The sequence below is a fragment of the Anabrus simplex genome, chromosome 1 (genome assembly GCF_040414725.1).
Source record: "Anabrus simplex isolate iqAnaSimp1 chromosome 1, ASM4041472v1, whole genome shotgun sequence".
Classification (NCBI taxonomy): Eukaryota; Metazoa; Arthropoda; class Insecta; order Orthoptera; family Tettigoniidae; genus Anabrus; species Anabrus simplex.
Window position 1 is genome coordinate 1,622,459,702 of NC_090265.1, and position 17,050 is coordinate 1,622,476,751.

Consider the following 17,050-nt stretch of genomic DNA (forward strand, 5'->3'; position numbering starts at 1 on the left):
GAATCGTATGTTGAAACTCATTAAATTACTTATATTTACCGTTTGAGACTGATGCGTTTATATCAGGACTGACAGAGAATAAACAGTACTCAAATAAACCTGTTATTTAGAGTTACGAGATGGTTGTGGGTGTAAAGGCAGTTAAATGAGTTTTAAGAAGTATGACAAAAGATGGGCGTATTTAAACCATTGAATTTTACACTTTCCAATTTCAAAACAAAGGATTTTGCTGTAACACTTAACTTCTTCGACAGTGCTACACTTTTTGAAGCAATTATGGCTCATTTCATACTTAACAGTTAAATTACACTTTCTTTCATAATAGGGGACAATATTAATATTACATAATGCTCAAACTGTTCAAATATTCATACTGAGACGCTAAGTAAGCAGCTGCTCAAAATATAATTAGCCTACTTTCCTCTGTCTGTATGTATGTCTATCCCTCAGTCTCGTTTCTTGATACCAGGTCGGGATAAGATGAGATTAATTTATACAGCATGTTTCTACAGCCGGATGCCCTTCTGGCACCAACCTCAGTTGAGGAGCTATTGAAGATGAAATGTGTTATGGTGAATGAAATTGGCTAACGGGTGCGAGGACTCAGCTCTGGCCTATGGATAGGAACTGTACCGGGATTTGCCTGGAAGTGAAAATATTAAACCACAGAAAACTATTCTGAGAACAGCCGACGGTGGGATTCAAACCCACGCGTTTCCCGAATGCAGAGCTTGGCTCCATTGCCATAGTGCGTTAAAACGCGCTGCCACTCAGCCTATTTTCACCTATATAAATAAAAAACATAATGGAAAGAGCTGCACGAGCTATCCTAGCAGTAAATAATATCAAGCATATACAAGCACTCAGCTTGGAAACAGCAATAAAATTATTCGAGGCAAAGATTATTCGTATCCTAACTTATGCCATTGAAATTATATGGCCTGACCTCACTAGGTAAAACCTAGCAACCTTGGAAAGAGTTAAAGCATGATTCCTAAAAAGAGCTTTGGGTGTATCCAAATCAACTAGATCTCGCCTAACATATGTACTAGCTAGAGAGTCTTTTCTGCTGGAGGATTGGAAAACAACCTTCGTGCTCCCATCTACCATAGCAGCAGAACAAGAATTACAAAGTTTAAGGGACCGCCGCCTAGAAATCTGGCCTGAGTTCTACGGCACGGGCGCGATGATCAATAGGACCTGGATGTCAGCAAACATCGAGATGAGATACATACTAACGAGAGTGTCTGTACATGGCTTCCATCATCACCTCTGCAAAAACAAGATGTACCGCAATCCGGTGAAGACTTGCATATGCCAACTGTGTAAAAAAACGTGTGATCGTTATCATATCGAACTGTGTACAAAGCGAACAAAAACCATAAGTGAATACGCAAAACTAAATATTAATAGAAATAATATTAAAATCATTTCTTTTGTTGTACTCTGCACATTTATGTACACTTCCGATAATAATTTTAAAAAATTATAATATTTTTCTCTATGCTCGGATTTGATGTACAAGATTCCAGAACTTAATGTTAAGAAAATGTTTAGATTAAGATAAGTTGAAAAAATTATAATTGTATAATGATAGCGCGAAAGGAATATATTGCATTCGGAAAATAGTGGGTTTGAATCCCATTGTCGGTAGCCTTGAAAGATGGTTTTCCGTGGTTTCCTATTTTCACAACAAGCATATACTGGGGCTGTACCTTAATTAAGGCCATGGCTGTTTCCTTCCCACTCCAAGCCCTTTCCTATCCCATTGTCGCCATAAGCCCTATCTGTGTCGCTGCGATATAAATCCAGCGGTAAAACAAATCCATGTCACCAAACATCCCTGACTTTTCCGTAAATTTCTGTATGAGTATCCGTTATATAAAGCATAAGACTTGCCTTTCTTTGTCTCATTGTCCTGCATGTTGTAAGTAAGCACACAGATAGCATAACAACAAAAGCTACATCAACGATGGATGTCTACGCTGGAATAATTACAGTATGTTAAAAAGTATGGACTAATATTACCTCAAAAAAATGTTCAAGAGAGAGGGTACGGGTTGGGAGAATCCGTATCGCACAGTTGTATGGAGTACACCCTAATTAGCAGTCCCCTTGCTGCATTGACGTTGGAAAACGCTGACAGACTGCTGATAATTTTACAGAGATTGCAAATTGGACATGAACTGGTCTTTCTTCACATTCTTGTTTTCCACTGTAATGGGAGTGATTGCAAATGGAACAAATTTTGCTCACACTGAACTGCTTGTGACAAAATCTAACTCAGAAGTGAAGTGAGAGCTTTGGCAACTCCCAGCAAGATGAGCTGGCCAGAAAATTTATCTCCATGGCAACTGCAGCCGCCCCACCCTCGTTTCCATGGCAACCATACCCTCACTCCCTTTGTCCCGCCACTGCAGGCAGTAAACGGACCTCCCTCTAAGAAATATCAGGTATCAACTTTAGTTATTAGAGGTATAGTGCCATGTCATTTGCGTACATGATTACTTTCATTGTAGGGTAGTCTTAAACTGTGTTTATATGTCAGGTGTTAAGGTGTTAAATAATAGGGGACTCATGAGGTCGCCCTGAATTACACCATTCGTCTGCCTGATCTCTGAGAGGACAATGCTGTTGTTTATAACTATGTTGTTGTATGTTAGAATTACCTCAACTATTCTTGGTAGTGGGTGAGAGTCTCCCGGCATCCCTTTTAGTTTTGTATGAGGACATTCTGGTTGATTAAGTCGAAAGCCTTTCTATAGTCTGAAGACCACATGGTATTTCCCTTACTGCATTAGTGTCACTGCTTGTAGAGTGCTCCTTCCCTCTCGAAAGCCAAATTGGCAATCTGGTATGAACATGTCCACTTCCTTGGCTAGTCTTTTTGTTAACATTTTAGCAAAAAGCTTTAATATTGTAGATTCTAGAACTATTCCCTTGTAAGAATTGGAATTGTACATGTGTCCTTTCCCTTTATACAGTATTTATACAGTATTGTCATTTGGGCTGTTCTCCAGCTGGCTGGAATGGTTCCTGTTATCAAACACTTATTAAACAGATCTGTGCATTTTAGGATAAGTAGGTCTTGTGTCTCTTATATGTTGGTAAGTAAAATGGGTCTACCTATTCAATACCACACTAATGAAACATGTAACTATATCCAGTCAAAAATCAGTGTGATTGCAATATAATTAGAACATGGGACCCGTTTTGGCTGCTAGGGCCATCATTAGCCGTAAAGATTTAAAAAAATTAGCATAACTAAAAAGATAAAAGACAATTAAATAAACAAAAACATCTATATCAAGATGAGAGAACTCATGTTAAATCAATCTTCGATGGAAAGTTTGGTGACACTTGTGTCCATACGTCATAAAATATTGTGCCCTGGTTTTGAATTGGTGAGTTATTGTGTGGGGTTAATTCTCGACTTGCTTGATCTTAACAGATAACTTATGTACACTTGTGAGTGATTGAGGGGGACATCAATAGTTATTGCAGAAATAGGTAGTGACCTGGTAGATGTTCTGTCGATATGGATCAGACCGATGTCTGTAATAAAGAGGGAAAAGGGAAATAAAAAAAAATATGAACTGCTGTGTGTGTGGGACAAAAAGCGAAGATATAACAAGAACTTTACCCCGCCCCCCTCTCCTTCCAACTTCCACACAGTTCTAAAGGAGTCTGATGCTGGTGACAAAGTACAGTACCTACACTGAACGTTACGTTATGGCAGAGGTTGGTGGTGGGCAATGGCGTATACTGAGGGCTACCAAGGTTATCAGTGAAGCCCAAACCTCAAATGCGAATGGTGGAAACCTAAAGCACATTATCATGTAAGCATCTGATACATTGTTCCATTTACAAACCTTGAAAGCAATGAGAAAAAACGCCGCACGTATTTCTGAGAACAAGGCTTCGGTGACTGATATTGCAGCCTAGACTCTCGTCCCTTCCCCTCGACTCACCGCACGCTGTTTGCTGCTGCATGCCTGGTAGGCGAGGAGACCGGGGAGGATAGGTGTGCTAGGATTTGGTCTGTCAGATCGCCACTGCTAACTATCAACCATGCGTTACTCATGGTATATACTTCCTTACCTCATCCTTCTGACTTAATTATACAGATAACAGTGTTAGTATTTCACTCCCGTTTACTTCTACATACTTGTAGGAAGACACTGCAAGGCTGCTGTTATAGGAGAAATATAGTCTTATTTTTATAGGTAGATCTGCTAAAATGGAGTGCAATTTTTCAGGTTTCGTGTTCCCACTGTCGGCAGCCCTGAAAATGGTTTTCCGTGGTTTCCCATTTTCACACCAGGCAAATGCTGGGGCTGTACTTTAATTAAGGCCACGGCCGCTTCCTTCCCACTCCTGGCCCTTCCTTGTCCAATCGTCGCCATAAAGACCTATCTGTGTCGGTGCGACGTAAAGCAACTAGCAGGTTTAGTGTTTTCTTTTGTTGGTTGGAATCGAACCCATGATCATGGGTCAGACACTACCACTGATCTCCTGAGGAAGCCAGTTAACCAGTGAATGATGGGTACGACCACTGTAAAATTCAACTTTTTTTTCCTAGTTGCTTTACGTCGCACTGACACAGATAGGTCTTATGGCGACGGTGGGACAGGAAAGGGCTAGGAGTGGGAAGGAAGTGGCCGTGGCCTTAATTAAGGTACAGCCCCAGCATTTGCCTGGTGTGTAAATGGGAAACCACGGAAAACCATTTTCAGGGCTGCCGACAGTGGGGTTCGAACCTACTATCTCCCAAATACTGGATACTGGCCGCACTAAAGCGACTGCAGGTATCGAGCTTGGTACAACATTTTTATTTAATAATAATAATAATAATAATAATAACAACAACAATGGTACATGCCATCTGTATAGGCTTGGTGATGACCTAATGAGGATAAAATGAATGGCGAAGACGTCATAAACACCTAGTCCCCAAGCCGGGAGAATTAACAGTATGAGTGGGTTTATTCTGAAAATTGAACCGGGCCCATCGGACCAAAGGCAAGCATTCTATCCATTTAGCCACAAAGCTGGACTTCAATATGCTAAACCTTAGGCTACCATCTCCACTGATGAGGTGTTCAGTATTGGCAGTGGCAGAGGCCAGGCCAGTAGCTTGTGAAGCAGCCTTGACAACACAGCAGGCTTCTCTGTTGGCTATTGGCTGGAACTCAAGGTTTGACGTTCACTAAACCAACTATCAAAAAGAGGTAACCTATGTCTAGTGGTGGTCCATGTCTTGGACTCAGCATACGTCACTGGCGGTGGGGGATCACGTTGCGGGAGAGATGGGGAAGGAGAAGTCGAGAGGGGGAGTAGGGGTAATGGAGGACTGGCGGGAATGTTGCAGCTTCTATTCGTGTTAGATTCACGTTCTTTACAAACTGAAATTACTATATCGAATAAAATGTTGGCTTTTCGGATACTTCATTGAGGTTGCAGTTGGGACTAAAGTACTGATCCAGATGATAGTAGCAATTTTCAAAGATATTGAGCAAGGTGCCCTTGTATGCGACTTTTGAAATGTCTAGGTCTTCATTGGACTTGGGAATTTGTGATTTGAGTCAGACATGTGTTGGCTCATAGCTGAAAAGCGGTTATATTTTTTGGCATTGCCATGCTCCGAATAATGTGTAGCCAAATTCCTTGCTGTCTGACCTATATAATTAATAATATTGCCCTACATTCACCACATTTAAGTTTGTATACTCCCGAGTTGAGGAATTTATTAGCAGAGTTAACTAAATGAGTGTTGTGAAATAAGGAGGCATTATTATTATTACTGGTTTTATAGGCTATATTAAGATTATACTTCTTGAAAATGTTAGTAGTCTGATGTATATTCTTAACGTTAAATCTAAAAGAAGTATAAATTGTCTTTAGTTAAAGTGGAGAAGCGCTGGTTCTTTATTTTTTCGGTGGCATTATGGTATTCAGTTTGTATGTTGGAATTGTAGAAGAATGTTTTACGATACCTGAAGTAGCAAGAGGAGAGATCCTTCCTTGATACATGCCAGGAAGCAGCCCACTCACACCAAAAAGTATTCTTACTTATATAGAAGAAATAAAACGGAGACAGCCTGAAACTAAATAATACTACCATTTTCTTTGTTCCTATGGTCTTGTCACTAGCCTGACTTACCAATCCAGTCCAATTTTCTTGTCCAGACCAATATTTTTTAGCTCTCACCTATCTATCATCTTTCCTGCTATTCAGTATCTTTGATTAACGCACTGACGTTGGCAAGCCCGTTCAGTGCTTAGCGAACTCGTTGGAGCCGCTGATATGTTGGATCTGTTATCTATACTTTCATCTCTTTGTTGTATGAAGACCAGTAACTACTAGATATCATACCAAAAGAAAAAGCAGCTACAAGTGTTTTACTTCAGCAGTGGATATTTGGAGAACCAACTTTATACATAGAGGGAAAAATAAGTATTTTTTATAGTATGCAGTAGTGCATATATTCCTGTTTTTTAGTGCATAGATGCATGCATGTTTTGCCATTTTTAGTGCATATGAATCCACCCTCTAGTTATTATCAGTATAAAAGTCATAAGCCAAAACAGACATGGTGGTCCATAATATTGTAATGTTCTCGACTTGTATTCTTCGTTATCTTGGTGACTGTTGATGGAAAGAAATAGAAATGAAGATTTACTTAATTTCCCTTTCTTTTGCATTTTATTTCAGTACCTCGAAATTATGATCCTGATTTACATGCATTTGAAGCTTCTCGTGAGTATACAAGAGCCTTGAATTCTACCAAATTGGAACGTGTATTTGCAAAGCCATTCATAGGCAATTTGGAAGGCCATAAGGATGGAGTATCTTGCCTTGGAAAACACCCTCAGCGATTATCCTTTCTTATTAGTGGGTCATATGATGGAGAGGTAAGTTGGATTAACCTACATTCTATAATTAAAAGTACTGAGTGAGTTGGCTGCACAATTTGAGTCATGTAGATGTTAGCTTGCATTCGGGAGTTGGTGGGTTCAAACCCCACTGTTGGCAACCCTGAAGATAGTTTTCCTTGGTTTCCCCCTTTTCACACCAGGCCAGTGCTTGGGCTTCCTTTCCAGTCCTAACCCTCTTCTATCTCATCATTGCCTGTTTGAGTCAGTGTGGTGTAAAAGTCAATGGCAAAAAAATAAAAAGTCTAGCAACCAGTATGATCCACCGTTGAAAATATACCACCAAAGTTGTAATGTCGTGCACTTGTGTTGCCATTGTTGTCATGTGATTTGTCTCTTCTGCTGACACTCATCTCCGATAGATGGGATTACTGCTGCGTCCCGAGTAAAGCAACCTGCCTGAATATTGGCGGAAAGTAGCTGGGGAGTTAGGTTATTTTGGACGTGGTATATGATTGTCCCGTCAACGACGGGTACTGCAACTAGGATATTCATATTTCTGTATTAACAGCCTAGCTTTGAAAATAGGTACGCTTCCACTGAAATCCGTACATGGCAACTACTGGCTGACCCACAAGTTTATAGCCTACTAGCTGATGTACCTGTGCTATGCTACAGGCTTCTACATTGTGTACAGAATTCTAGGTTAGGTAGTGTACACGTTGTAAGATTGTATTCAATTGCATAGCTCTTAACGTTACCCTAGAAACATGACAGGGAAGTCACCAAACGTCTTTTCCTATGTGAAGACTGGGTTAGGGAATTTTCATTGTAATGGTAGGCCCTCTTGCCTACCATCAGTCACAATCCATTTGGGGAGTTTTCATTATAATGGCAGACACTCACTCTCTACCTGCCTTTTTACATCCCAACTGAATTCAACATAGGTCATTACAATGACGCCAGTAGAAATGTAACGATTAAAAGGAATGCTATATGAAGCAATATGAAATACTCGATCAAATGAAAAAGAGACACATTTTCTCACTTTTAATGAACAGGACTACGTTGCCATTTAACAGTCCAAAGTTCCAGAGCTGGAATAACCAGGCTGCAGACAACCGTGAGCCGTGAACAGTCTTATTTTGGGGGGGGGCAAATACTGCAGAGTCCCAGGGCAAAAACTATGCCCTTTTACTCATCTTTTTCTTAGGCATACTTGAGTCAGAAAATCTCAATTCACTACACTGGTGGAGGGAAATTTGACGGAGGCAAATATTTCCTTCAGGCCAGAGGAGAAACCCCCTCTTTGCTGCTAATTTGGAATAAAATGAATGTAGAATTTAATAAAAGTGAGGGGGAAGAAGCCTTTCTTAAGAAACAGCTCTTTTCAGGGTTGAATTTTGAGTTTTTTTTATTGAAATGTGGTGCTATAATTTGAAATAGCCGAAATTGAAATTCTAGACCAGGTCATAAGTGAGCCTCTGCCATTATTCCGTCAAGTGTGCACACTGATGAATCCAATCAGCGCATCAGTCTAGGGATCAAAGAGCTGGAATACTATGAAGAACCAGTGTGTTACGTATCAGTAGGTATCAGAAAATATATGAACCAGAGGAATAGCATGCTAAAGAAGAAAGTTGTCCAACTCCCCAGCTATTTCTCGCCAATATTCAGGCAGGCTGTCATACTCGGTACACAGCAATACCGTATAATCCCGAATACCACCCGCCACCAAATAAGACCCGCACCATAAATTTGAGACGGCAAAATACAGAAAAAAATAAAAAATCAGAAAACTTACCTATTTAATTTTCTTCAAATATACCACAAATATTAATTTAAACAGCTTACAATTAATAAAATCGTCACAAAAATCGTAAATAAAATCGGTCCAATATTCATATCGTTTACAATTCACTGTCGTCATCTGAAGTTTCACCATAGGAACTTCCGTCTCTGGCATCTTTCCACAAATAGTCATCCTCACTACCGTCCACTGAATTTGAAATTCTACATTTCTTAAAGCTTTTGGACACTAGATCGCTGAGAATGCGCACCCATGTGGTCTTGATCCAGCTGCATATTGGTCCCATTTCAGGCCTCTTCACTCGTCCCACGGTGCGTAATTTCAGGAATCTAACCGGCCAAAAATCGTATCTCCGAAACTAATGGACCGATTTGCATAAAACTTAGTATGTAACTGCTATTATTGGAGATAATTATGTGTGTGGTCAATCAAGTACAAAGAACAAATTACTACGCAAGGAATAGAATTAGTAATCTTTGAAATTTTAATCATTTTTTCGTTATAGCTTTAAGAAATTAATTAGATGTTAATAGTGGGACATGCGGTTTAGAATATTTAAAAACAGATACAGGAATACATGTACTTGCCAAACAATTTATTCATTAGATGCAGTTACATCAGAATCGCTATCGTCACTTTCATTATCTCCTTCGGCAGAACCAGATACAGGAGGCACTTCTCGTGAAAGCAGAATCAACTTCCTCCTCCTTGATTTCCCTAAGCTGGTAATATAAGGGTCCGATGATATAAGCAGCCTATGGGAAAGGTCAGTATTTGTGTCTTTCTGGAAGGTTTCCTATTATCTTTATTCCTGGTCTTCTTCGGAGAGGTGTCCAACAGGTATAATACAGTGCCATGACCCAAGAGTTTGTGCAAAGTTACAGGCATGTAGTACGATTTGTATTTTTGTAAGTACAATTGTATAGTTTCCTTTGCGTACATGCCAAATGTCACTTTATCAATGGCATACCCACACAAAAGAGTTTCTATGATGACACATAGATGGTTTATTAAATTTATATCTACTCCAATAATATCCGCAGAAGTGGAAGCCTCTCTGAAGAATCTTCTAGCAGTTTCCATCATTGGTATTGCCAGCACTTTGCTTCGGATATCAACCAATAGACGCGTTTCCTCTCTGAACTTCTATAATGAAGTCATCTACAGTATTTATTTACTGCGTGTGTATTTTAGGCTTTAAATCAATGCGTAAATGTATTGTGTTGAATGAGAGTTATGCGATAAGCCTACGTGTGTGATTTATTTCTTTAACATTAATACTGTGATCTTTTGTAGTCATCTGCAGTATTTATTTACTGCGTCTGTTTTCTAGCTTTTATTGTCTGGATAAATTTATTAAATGCAATTAAATACATCACCCGCCCCTCAAGTCCATAAAATTATTTGTCTATTTTCTCTCGCAGTTTGCCTTATATTTCAGTGCTGAGGTTTCTTATGTGCCGTAGTTTACCTCTGATTCTGTACAGACCAAAAGTGGTCCCTGTAAACCCCACGTCCTCTTCAGTTCTTAAAAGTAATTTGTAGCTTAGTTTCTTCAGCCTTTTGTCTTGAATGTACATGCTGAATTTCACAAATTTATGTGCCGCCGTTTTCCCGTGATGGCGTTGAGCGGAGCCGTTCGATATGGCAACCCTGTTGTCATAAGAGCAATACTGTTTCCTTAACATGGAATGAGCTATAGTAGGCTAATGGCAGGCTCATCCTGACATTGTTTGTGATGCACGTCCGTCTGCAAGGCTCATTCTCTGCTCGAACCAACTTTTATTGTGCTTCAGCAATTTCTCCCCTTTTCTACTATATTTTGTCGAGAGTGATCGAATTTTAGCACAAAAAATACTGACAGATTTCCTTATTGACTTGGATATATCCTTGAAACAATCCTCAAAGCCTAAATGTTCAATTACAACATTCACAATATCATCGTTCCGCTTATATTCCCTGCTGTTCCTCAACAGCTCGAAAACTGACCTCCGGGTTACAGAGTACGTGGCTTCTGAAAAAAAGTTAATTACTCTCATGGTCGCGCCTGGTCACAGCAAAAAGTCACAGTTTTCTATTCACTAAGGTATAAATAACTCATCCAAAAGACTTTCATTGCGGAAATCAAAGGCAATCCATTTTGAAAGTCAGCTCAAATTTGTATAATTAGATAGCGCTTGGACACCGTGTTCCTGAATTTTAAGTGCATATTTCGGACAACAATATAGTAATTTTCAGAAAATGCTACATACTATATAAAATACATACTTTCATCTAATATAATCACATTGCAAGCTAAAGAAATATTTAGTTCTGACGTCTTTACTGAGCCCTCAAATAACAATAACTGCGCGCTCGCCTCGCCAGAATATGATGCCGTAACGGAGGAGAGCCACTTTAGGCCTTCGGTGAGATTAGATAATCATACAGCACGACTTTTCAATACTTAATTACTGTACCCAAGAGTCTTATAAACACGACTCACAGAAAATGCGCACCAAAGACAAGAGTTGAAAATATTATTTTTGGCCGGCTGGATGCTAGAAATTACCCACTGTGCATCCGGTTGGTGTTAACGCGTGATCATCATCAGACATCCATTCGATGTACAACTGTTTCATTATAAGTTTGAAAGGCCGGTTCACGCACACATCCAACGGCTGTACTATAGAAGTGAGTCCTCCGGGAATTATCGCAAGATCGGTTTTTCCTTTCCTCATCATATCTTTTATGGCGTCAGTTGTATGTCCTCGGTAACAGTGCAACACATGCATGTTTCATTTTTGTAACAAAGCTCCCGGGCGACGTTGCCAAACGCACTTCACCCAGTCCTCAACTAACGCACTGTCCATCCAACTGGACTCATACGTTCTAAGAATAACACCGGACGGCAAGTTTCCATTCGGAAGTGTTTTCTTTTTCACAACCACATACGGAGGGAGTTTGGTTCCATCCACTAATACGCACAACATTACCTTGCATGGTTGCTTTTCGTTACCACCTGTTCTGATGGTTACAGTTTTAGAACCCTTTGTATCTACTGTATTTTCCAACGGCATTTCAAAATAGACAGGTGTCTGGTCAGCATTTCCGATTTGCGACAGCAAATAAGAATTTTGCTTCCTCAAATGAATAATGTGACGCTGAAAGGCCATTAATTTTTCTTCATACGCCCCAGGGAGACGACGTGAAATAGACGTTTGTCTCCGAATGCACAATCCCTTTCTCCAATAAAAGTTTTGGATCCATCCGCGGCTTGCAGTAAAACCCTGTGTTTTGAGTTCTTTTGAGATCTCTAGTACTTTCAGTTGACACATTTCACTAGAAACACCATATCCTAACTCACATTTTTCTATTACAAATTTGTGGAGTCGTTCTTCAGTTTCCAGAATCACTGCACTCCGCCTGCGGAATGCTCTGCGATCGCCGTTACTTTTTAGAATTTTTTCCTTCTTCCGCCAATCACAAATACACGATTCATCAATATCGTACTTTCTGCCAAGGGTACGATTTCCGTATATTTCAGCTTTGCTTACAACATTGTTTCTCACGCACAGTAAATGACCGCAGGCACCTTTTTAAATCCATCACTTACTATCGAGACAGCACTTTCACGGGATGGATACGGAACTCGAATGCTAGTGAGGTAGACTTCCTTAACCAACTGTCTCGACTCGCGCGAAGTACGATTTCCTGCTAGATCAGCTATTCGCGCACCCAGCGTGCCAGCAACACTTGTGAAACAAATGACGATTGAGCATCCGCAGCAGCGGCTTTCATATTTACTGCATATTTACCTATATTCTTTGATTTACCGTATTTCATTACCTTACATTTCGCGTTTACATGCCACTGTAATCTTATTGAGAACAATCTTGTTTTCTAGAACGCAACTAAAACACAATAAGACCTGAATGCCCATTTACATGTGGTATATTGAGTGCGGTAACCGTATTCAAATCTATTTCAATACTCCATGTAAACGTAGTAAATATTTACGAGAATAAACGGCTTGAATACGACCCACATCCGAGATTTAGAACCAATATTTTGGGGGGAAAAATGCGGGTGGTATTCACGATTATACGGTAATCCCATCTATCGGAGGTGAGTGTTAGCATAGGAAATAAAGGACATCACTTCAGTCATTGGTCAATGTAATGTTATTGTTGATCCATTTTATGATCTTTCGATATTGTAGGTCTTCGCATTTAGTTTTCTTCCGACTCTGAAATACCACTCTTATCATAGTCAGTACGGTAAAACTGAATAAAACATAAATGATCGGAAATTGTATTCTCTATAATTTTGTTACGTTGTACTTTTCGATAGGACCAATAAGATAGGTATTTAAAATTTAAATTTAAGGCACCTTCCTCTAAACTACCATTTCATCCAGGGTAAATAAATTGTTTATAGTTTTAACTGTAGTTTCTTATTCCCCGACTCTGTATACCGATTTTCATTAAATTCTGTTAAACCATTTTCTCATGGCTCGGTGTTGATATGGACTTAGCAACAAAAGTAAAAATTCATGAATATCTCTGTTATTATAGTCGGTATGGTAAAAATGTATAAGACATAAAGTATCAGAAAATTAATTCTATATAACTTTAGTTACCTTATGTAGTATTTATCGATAGGACCATTAATGACATACATATTTAAGAATTAAATTTTAGGCCTTCCCCTAAACTACCATTTCACTCAACATGAATAAAATTATTTATAGCTTAGATTGTAGTGGCTCATTCCCCGACTTTACATACTGATTTTCATTAAATTCTCTTCAGCCGCTTTCTCGTGATGCACGTACTTACAGACAGACAGAAATTACGGAAAAGTAAAAAGTGCATTTCCTTGTTACTGTGGATACGACTGATACATAAATACCATTCTTTTTAAATTCTGGGCAATGTACAGACAAAACTCTTATTTTATATAATATAGATTACAAAACCTTTTTCCACTCAACATCAACCATTGGCTCTTTCATTTGTTCCCATTTCTTTGGATCTAGAGATTCCAGCGTCTGATTGAATTCTCAGCTGGTTCTTAGTTTTTCTATGTCAAGCCTATTAGTCTTTATTTGTTCCTTTTTGTTGTTTGTTCTCTGAGTCAAGGCTAGCATTTCTCAGCCCTTTCATATTCTGGATCTCCAGTTTTGCTTTCCTTGCAATGACAACATGATCAATAGGTAACTCACCAAGATAATGTTTGGGACATCCAGATTTTGTTTTTCCTGTGCAGATGTTTGATAATGGTCGATTTCAGAACCAGGTTGAATACCGTACAGAGCTCCACAAGCCTTTCTTCATTGTGATTGGTTTTCTGGTGGGTTGGGTAGTTTCTGACAATATTCTGAAATTGTGTTTCTTTGCCAAACTGAGCATTGTAAGCTATGTTGAAAGATCTGAAAGTTTAATTTGTGAATTGGAAAGAACTTCAAGATCTGCAAAAAATGCTGTACAGTCAATTTTTACATTAGTTCTCTTGCAGCACAGTCTAACCGTGTTTTCAATCCCTTCTTTACCTAGTTCTTTGTGCCTCTCACGGATAACTTTCTCAGCACACAATTGAAGTGAACAGGAGAGAGGGCCTCTCCCTTCCTAACTCAGTTCTGATTTCAAAGGTATCTGAAGTTTCTCCTCTGAATTTCTCTTTGGATATGATATCCATCAATGTTTGTTGAATGATCCCTCTTGTTTTATTGTCCAAGTCAAATTATTTCAGAATTTTGGTTAAGATGGTTTGATATTTGAGTCATAAACTTTCTTAAAATCAGTGAAGGTTACCACAAATTTCTTATTCCTGAGTTTCAGGTATAACAGAATGCATTTAAGTTTCATGATTTGTTCAACACATGAGTGTCCTTCTCTAAACATTCATTGGTATTCTCCCAGTTGCAGTTCCATTTACTTCTCTGCCTTTATTTGGAGGGCTTTCGAGAGACTGTTATATGTAATTGAGAGTAATGAAATGCCTCAGTAGTTATGTCTGTTCTCTCACCTTTTTAAATGAAGAGGATGTGTCAAGGCTGAAGTCCATCAGTTTGATAGTTTCTCTGTTTTCCAAATCACAAATTATCTTAGTTTATTGATTGTCTTGTCACCTGCACATTTCCAAATTTTGGTGAGGGTAGATCTTCACCAGATGCTTTATTGCTCTTGAGTGACTGGATGATCAGTCAGATTTCTTCTCTGGTGGGTGGAGATGAGTCAGGGTTGTGTGTATGTTTTCTTGGAAGATGAAATTATGATTTTTGGAACTTCCACAGTTGAGGAGGGTCTCAAAGTACTTTGCCAGGATGTGACATTTGTCCTTGTCATAACCAAGCAAGTGGCTGCATGGTTTGGGTCACATTGCCATCAGCTTGTATTCGGGAGATAATAGTTTCAAAATTGAAAAATCTCAGTGAAAAATACTTTGTTATATTTGTAATATTACTATTATTTGTTAATGTCATTAACTATCAACATTAATTTTGAAAAAAAGTATGGTGAGTGTACAGAAATCTAGTCATGATTTAGGGGTACAAATTTTAAAAAGTTTGAGAATCCCTGCACTAGAACTTTATCATTATGAAGTCTTACCCTGTTAATTTAGTCCCTCTGGAGCAGCGGATCCAGGACCTGCTGGCCGGGTGTTGGAGTGCTAGCACCTGAATCACGTTTTTGTGGCTCCCAAGCCACATGGGTTTAACGGGAAACAAGTTAGCTGATACGACTGCCAAGAAGGCGGTCAAATTACCCCTGTTGCCTTACAAGGTTCCGGCCAGTGATGTTTGTTCTCAGCTGAGGCATTTGGTTATGTCCCATTGGGAGAGGGAGCAGTTGGCTACCCATCTTCCAAATAAGCTGAGAACGATAAAAGGAACTACGAAGATATGGAAGACTTCCCTTCGAGTTTCTCGAAGATAAGCAGCAGTATTATGTCTTCTTCGGATTGGCCATGGTATAGCAATGCACTCCTCCTGAATGAAGGGAGAAGTCACCCTGGCATGTACAGTAAAACCTTGATAATTCAAAATCGGTTAATTCAAAATCCCGTCTAATTCGAAGAAGCTCTATGAAATGAAATGGCGTATGGCTTTTAGTGCCGGGAGTGTCCGAGGAAATGTACGGCTCTTCTGGGTGCAGGTCTTTTGATTTGACGCCGTAGGCGACCTGCGCGTCGTGATGAGGATGAAATGATGATGAAGACGACACATACACCCAGCCCCTGTGCCAGTGAAATTAACCAATGATGGTTAAAATTCCCGACCCTGCCGGGAATCGAATCCGGGACCCCTGTGACCAAAGGCCAACACGCTAACCATTTAGCCATGGAGCCGGACTCGAAGAACCTCTAATTCCCGGAAACATGAGGTACAGCTTTGCATGTTATTTAAATTGTTGAATTCGAAATACGGATAATTCGTAATTCGAAGAACGATGTCGGTCCCAATACCAAAATTCAGACTCTTAATGCATTTTTAACTGCCTTTACATTTTAAAAAAGTATTTTACAGAGTTATTTAATTTCAAAATTTCTCCGCGTCTCGACAGAATGCGCCTTCAGGAACGTGCAGGACTGCATGGGTAGCTTTCCGCACTTTCACTCACTTCAGTTTGTCTACAGTCTTCTTCATAGTTTCAAAGTTCGAGTGAAATTGTAATTCTTTTGTATTCAACATTTTAAGGAATGCCACAATATCACTTAGCAGGTAGTGTGCGGAATACGTGAACACTGGCGATGCTGACAGTTGACGAAAAAGCGTGACTCATATAATCAATTCATATACACTGAACAATACTGTCAATGCTGATGAAAGGGCATTGTTATTTCTTTTTAATGCCGAACCCAAATGATCTTATAATTTTAAATGATATAATTGCCAGGCCAGAAAATCACACAAGGGTGGGGTACAGTGGTGCTGTGTTGCAATGCAGACGGAAGCGAGAGACTTCCTAGCCTCGTCATAGGGAAGTTCGAAAAGCCCTGATGTTATAAGGGCGTCGGGCACTTTCCGTGCAATTACAAGGCATCTAAAATTGCAAACAGTAAAGTAATCCAAACAATAAAGCACTTGCACAGGGTGCCAGCACAGTGTCTACTTGTCCTATAATCATGCTCTTTTTTTTTTTCCTTGTGTCTCACATGTTTGCCAGTGATTTATCCAAGTGCATAATTTGAATAATATAAATGCACCTTGTTGGATACATTTCGGAAATATATTTTTTCTATGGCATTTGAAAATTTGAAAGGTTTAAACTGTGAAGCAAGGTGACTGCATGCATTAATGAATCTTAGAATACTTTATGACGCAGGAAGGGTTGGCATTTCTGAATTACGAGAGAAGAGCAATGGCAGGAAATCGTACAA

General features: G+C 39.4%; 1 protein-coding gene across 1 annotated transcript in view; it reads left to right on the forward strand.

Moving 5' to 3' along the window:
* The window catches only part of LOC136881221 (DDB1- and CUL4-associated factor 13), a 170,023-nt gene that overhangs the window by 8,176 nt on the left and 144,797 nt on the right, over nt 1-17,050 (forward strand). Inside the window, exon 2 of the mRNA XM_067153953.2 lies at nt 6,716-6,915. Within this exon, the coding sequence (XP_067010054.1) occupies nt 6,716-6,915 (200 nt within the window). The remainder of the gene's footprint in view (nt 1-6,715; nt 6,916-17,050) is intronic.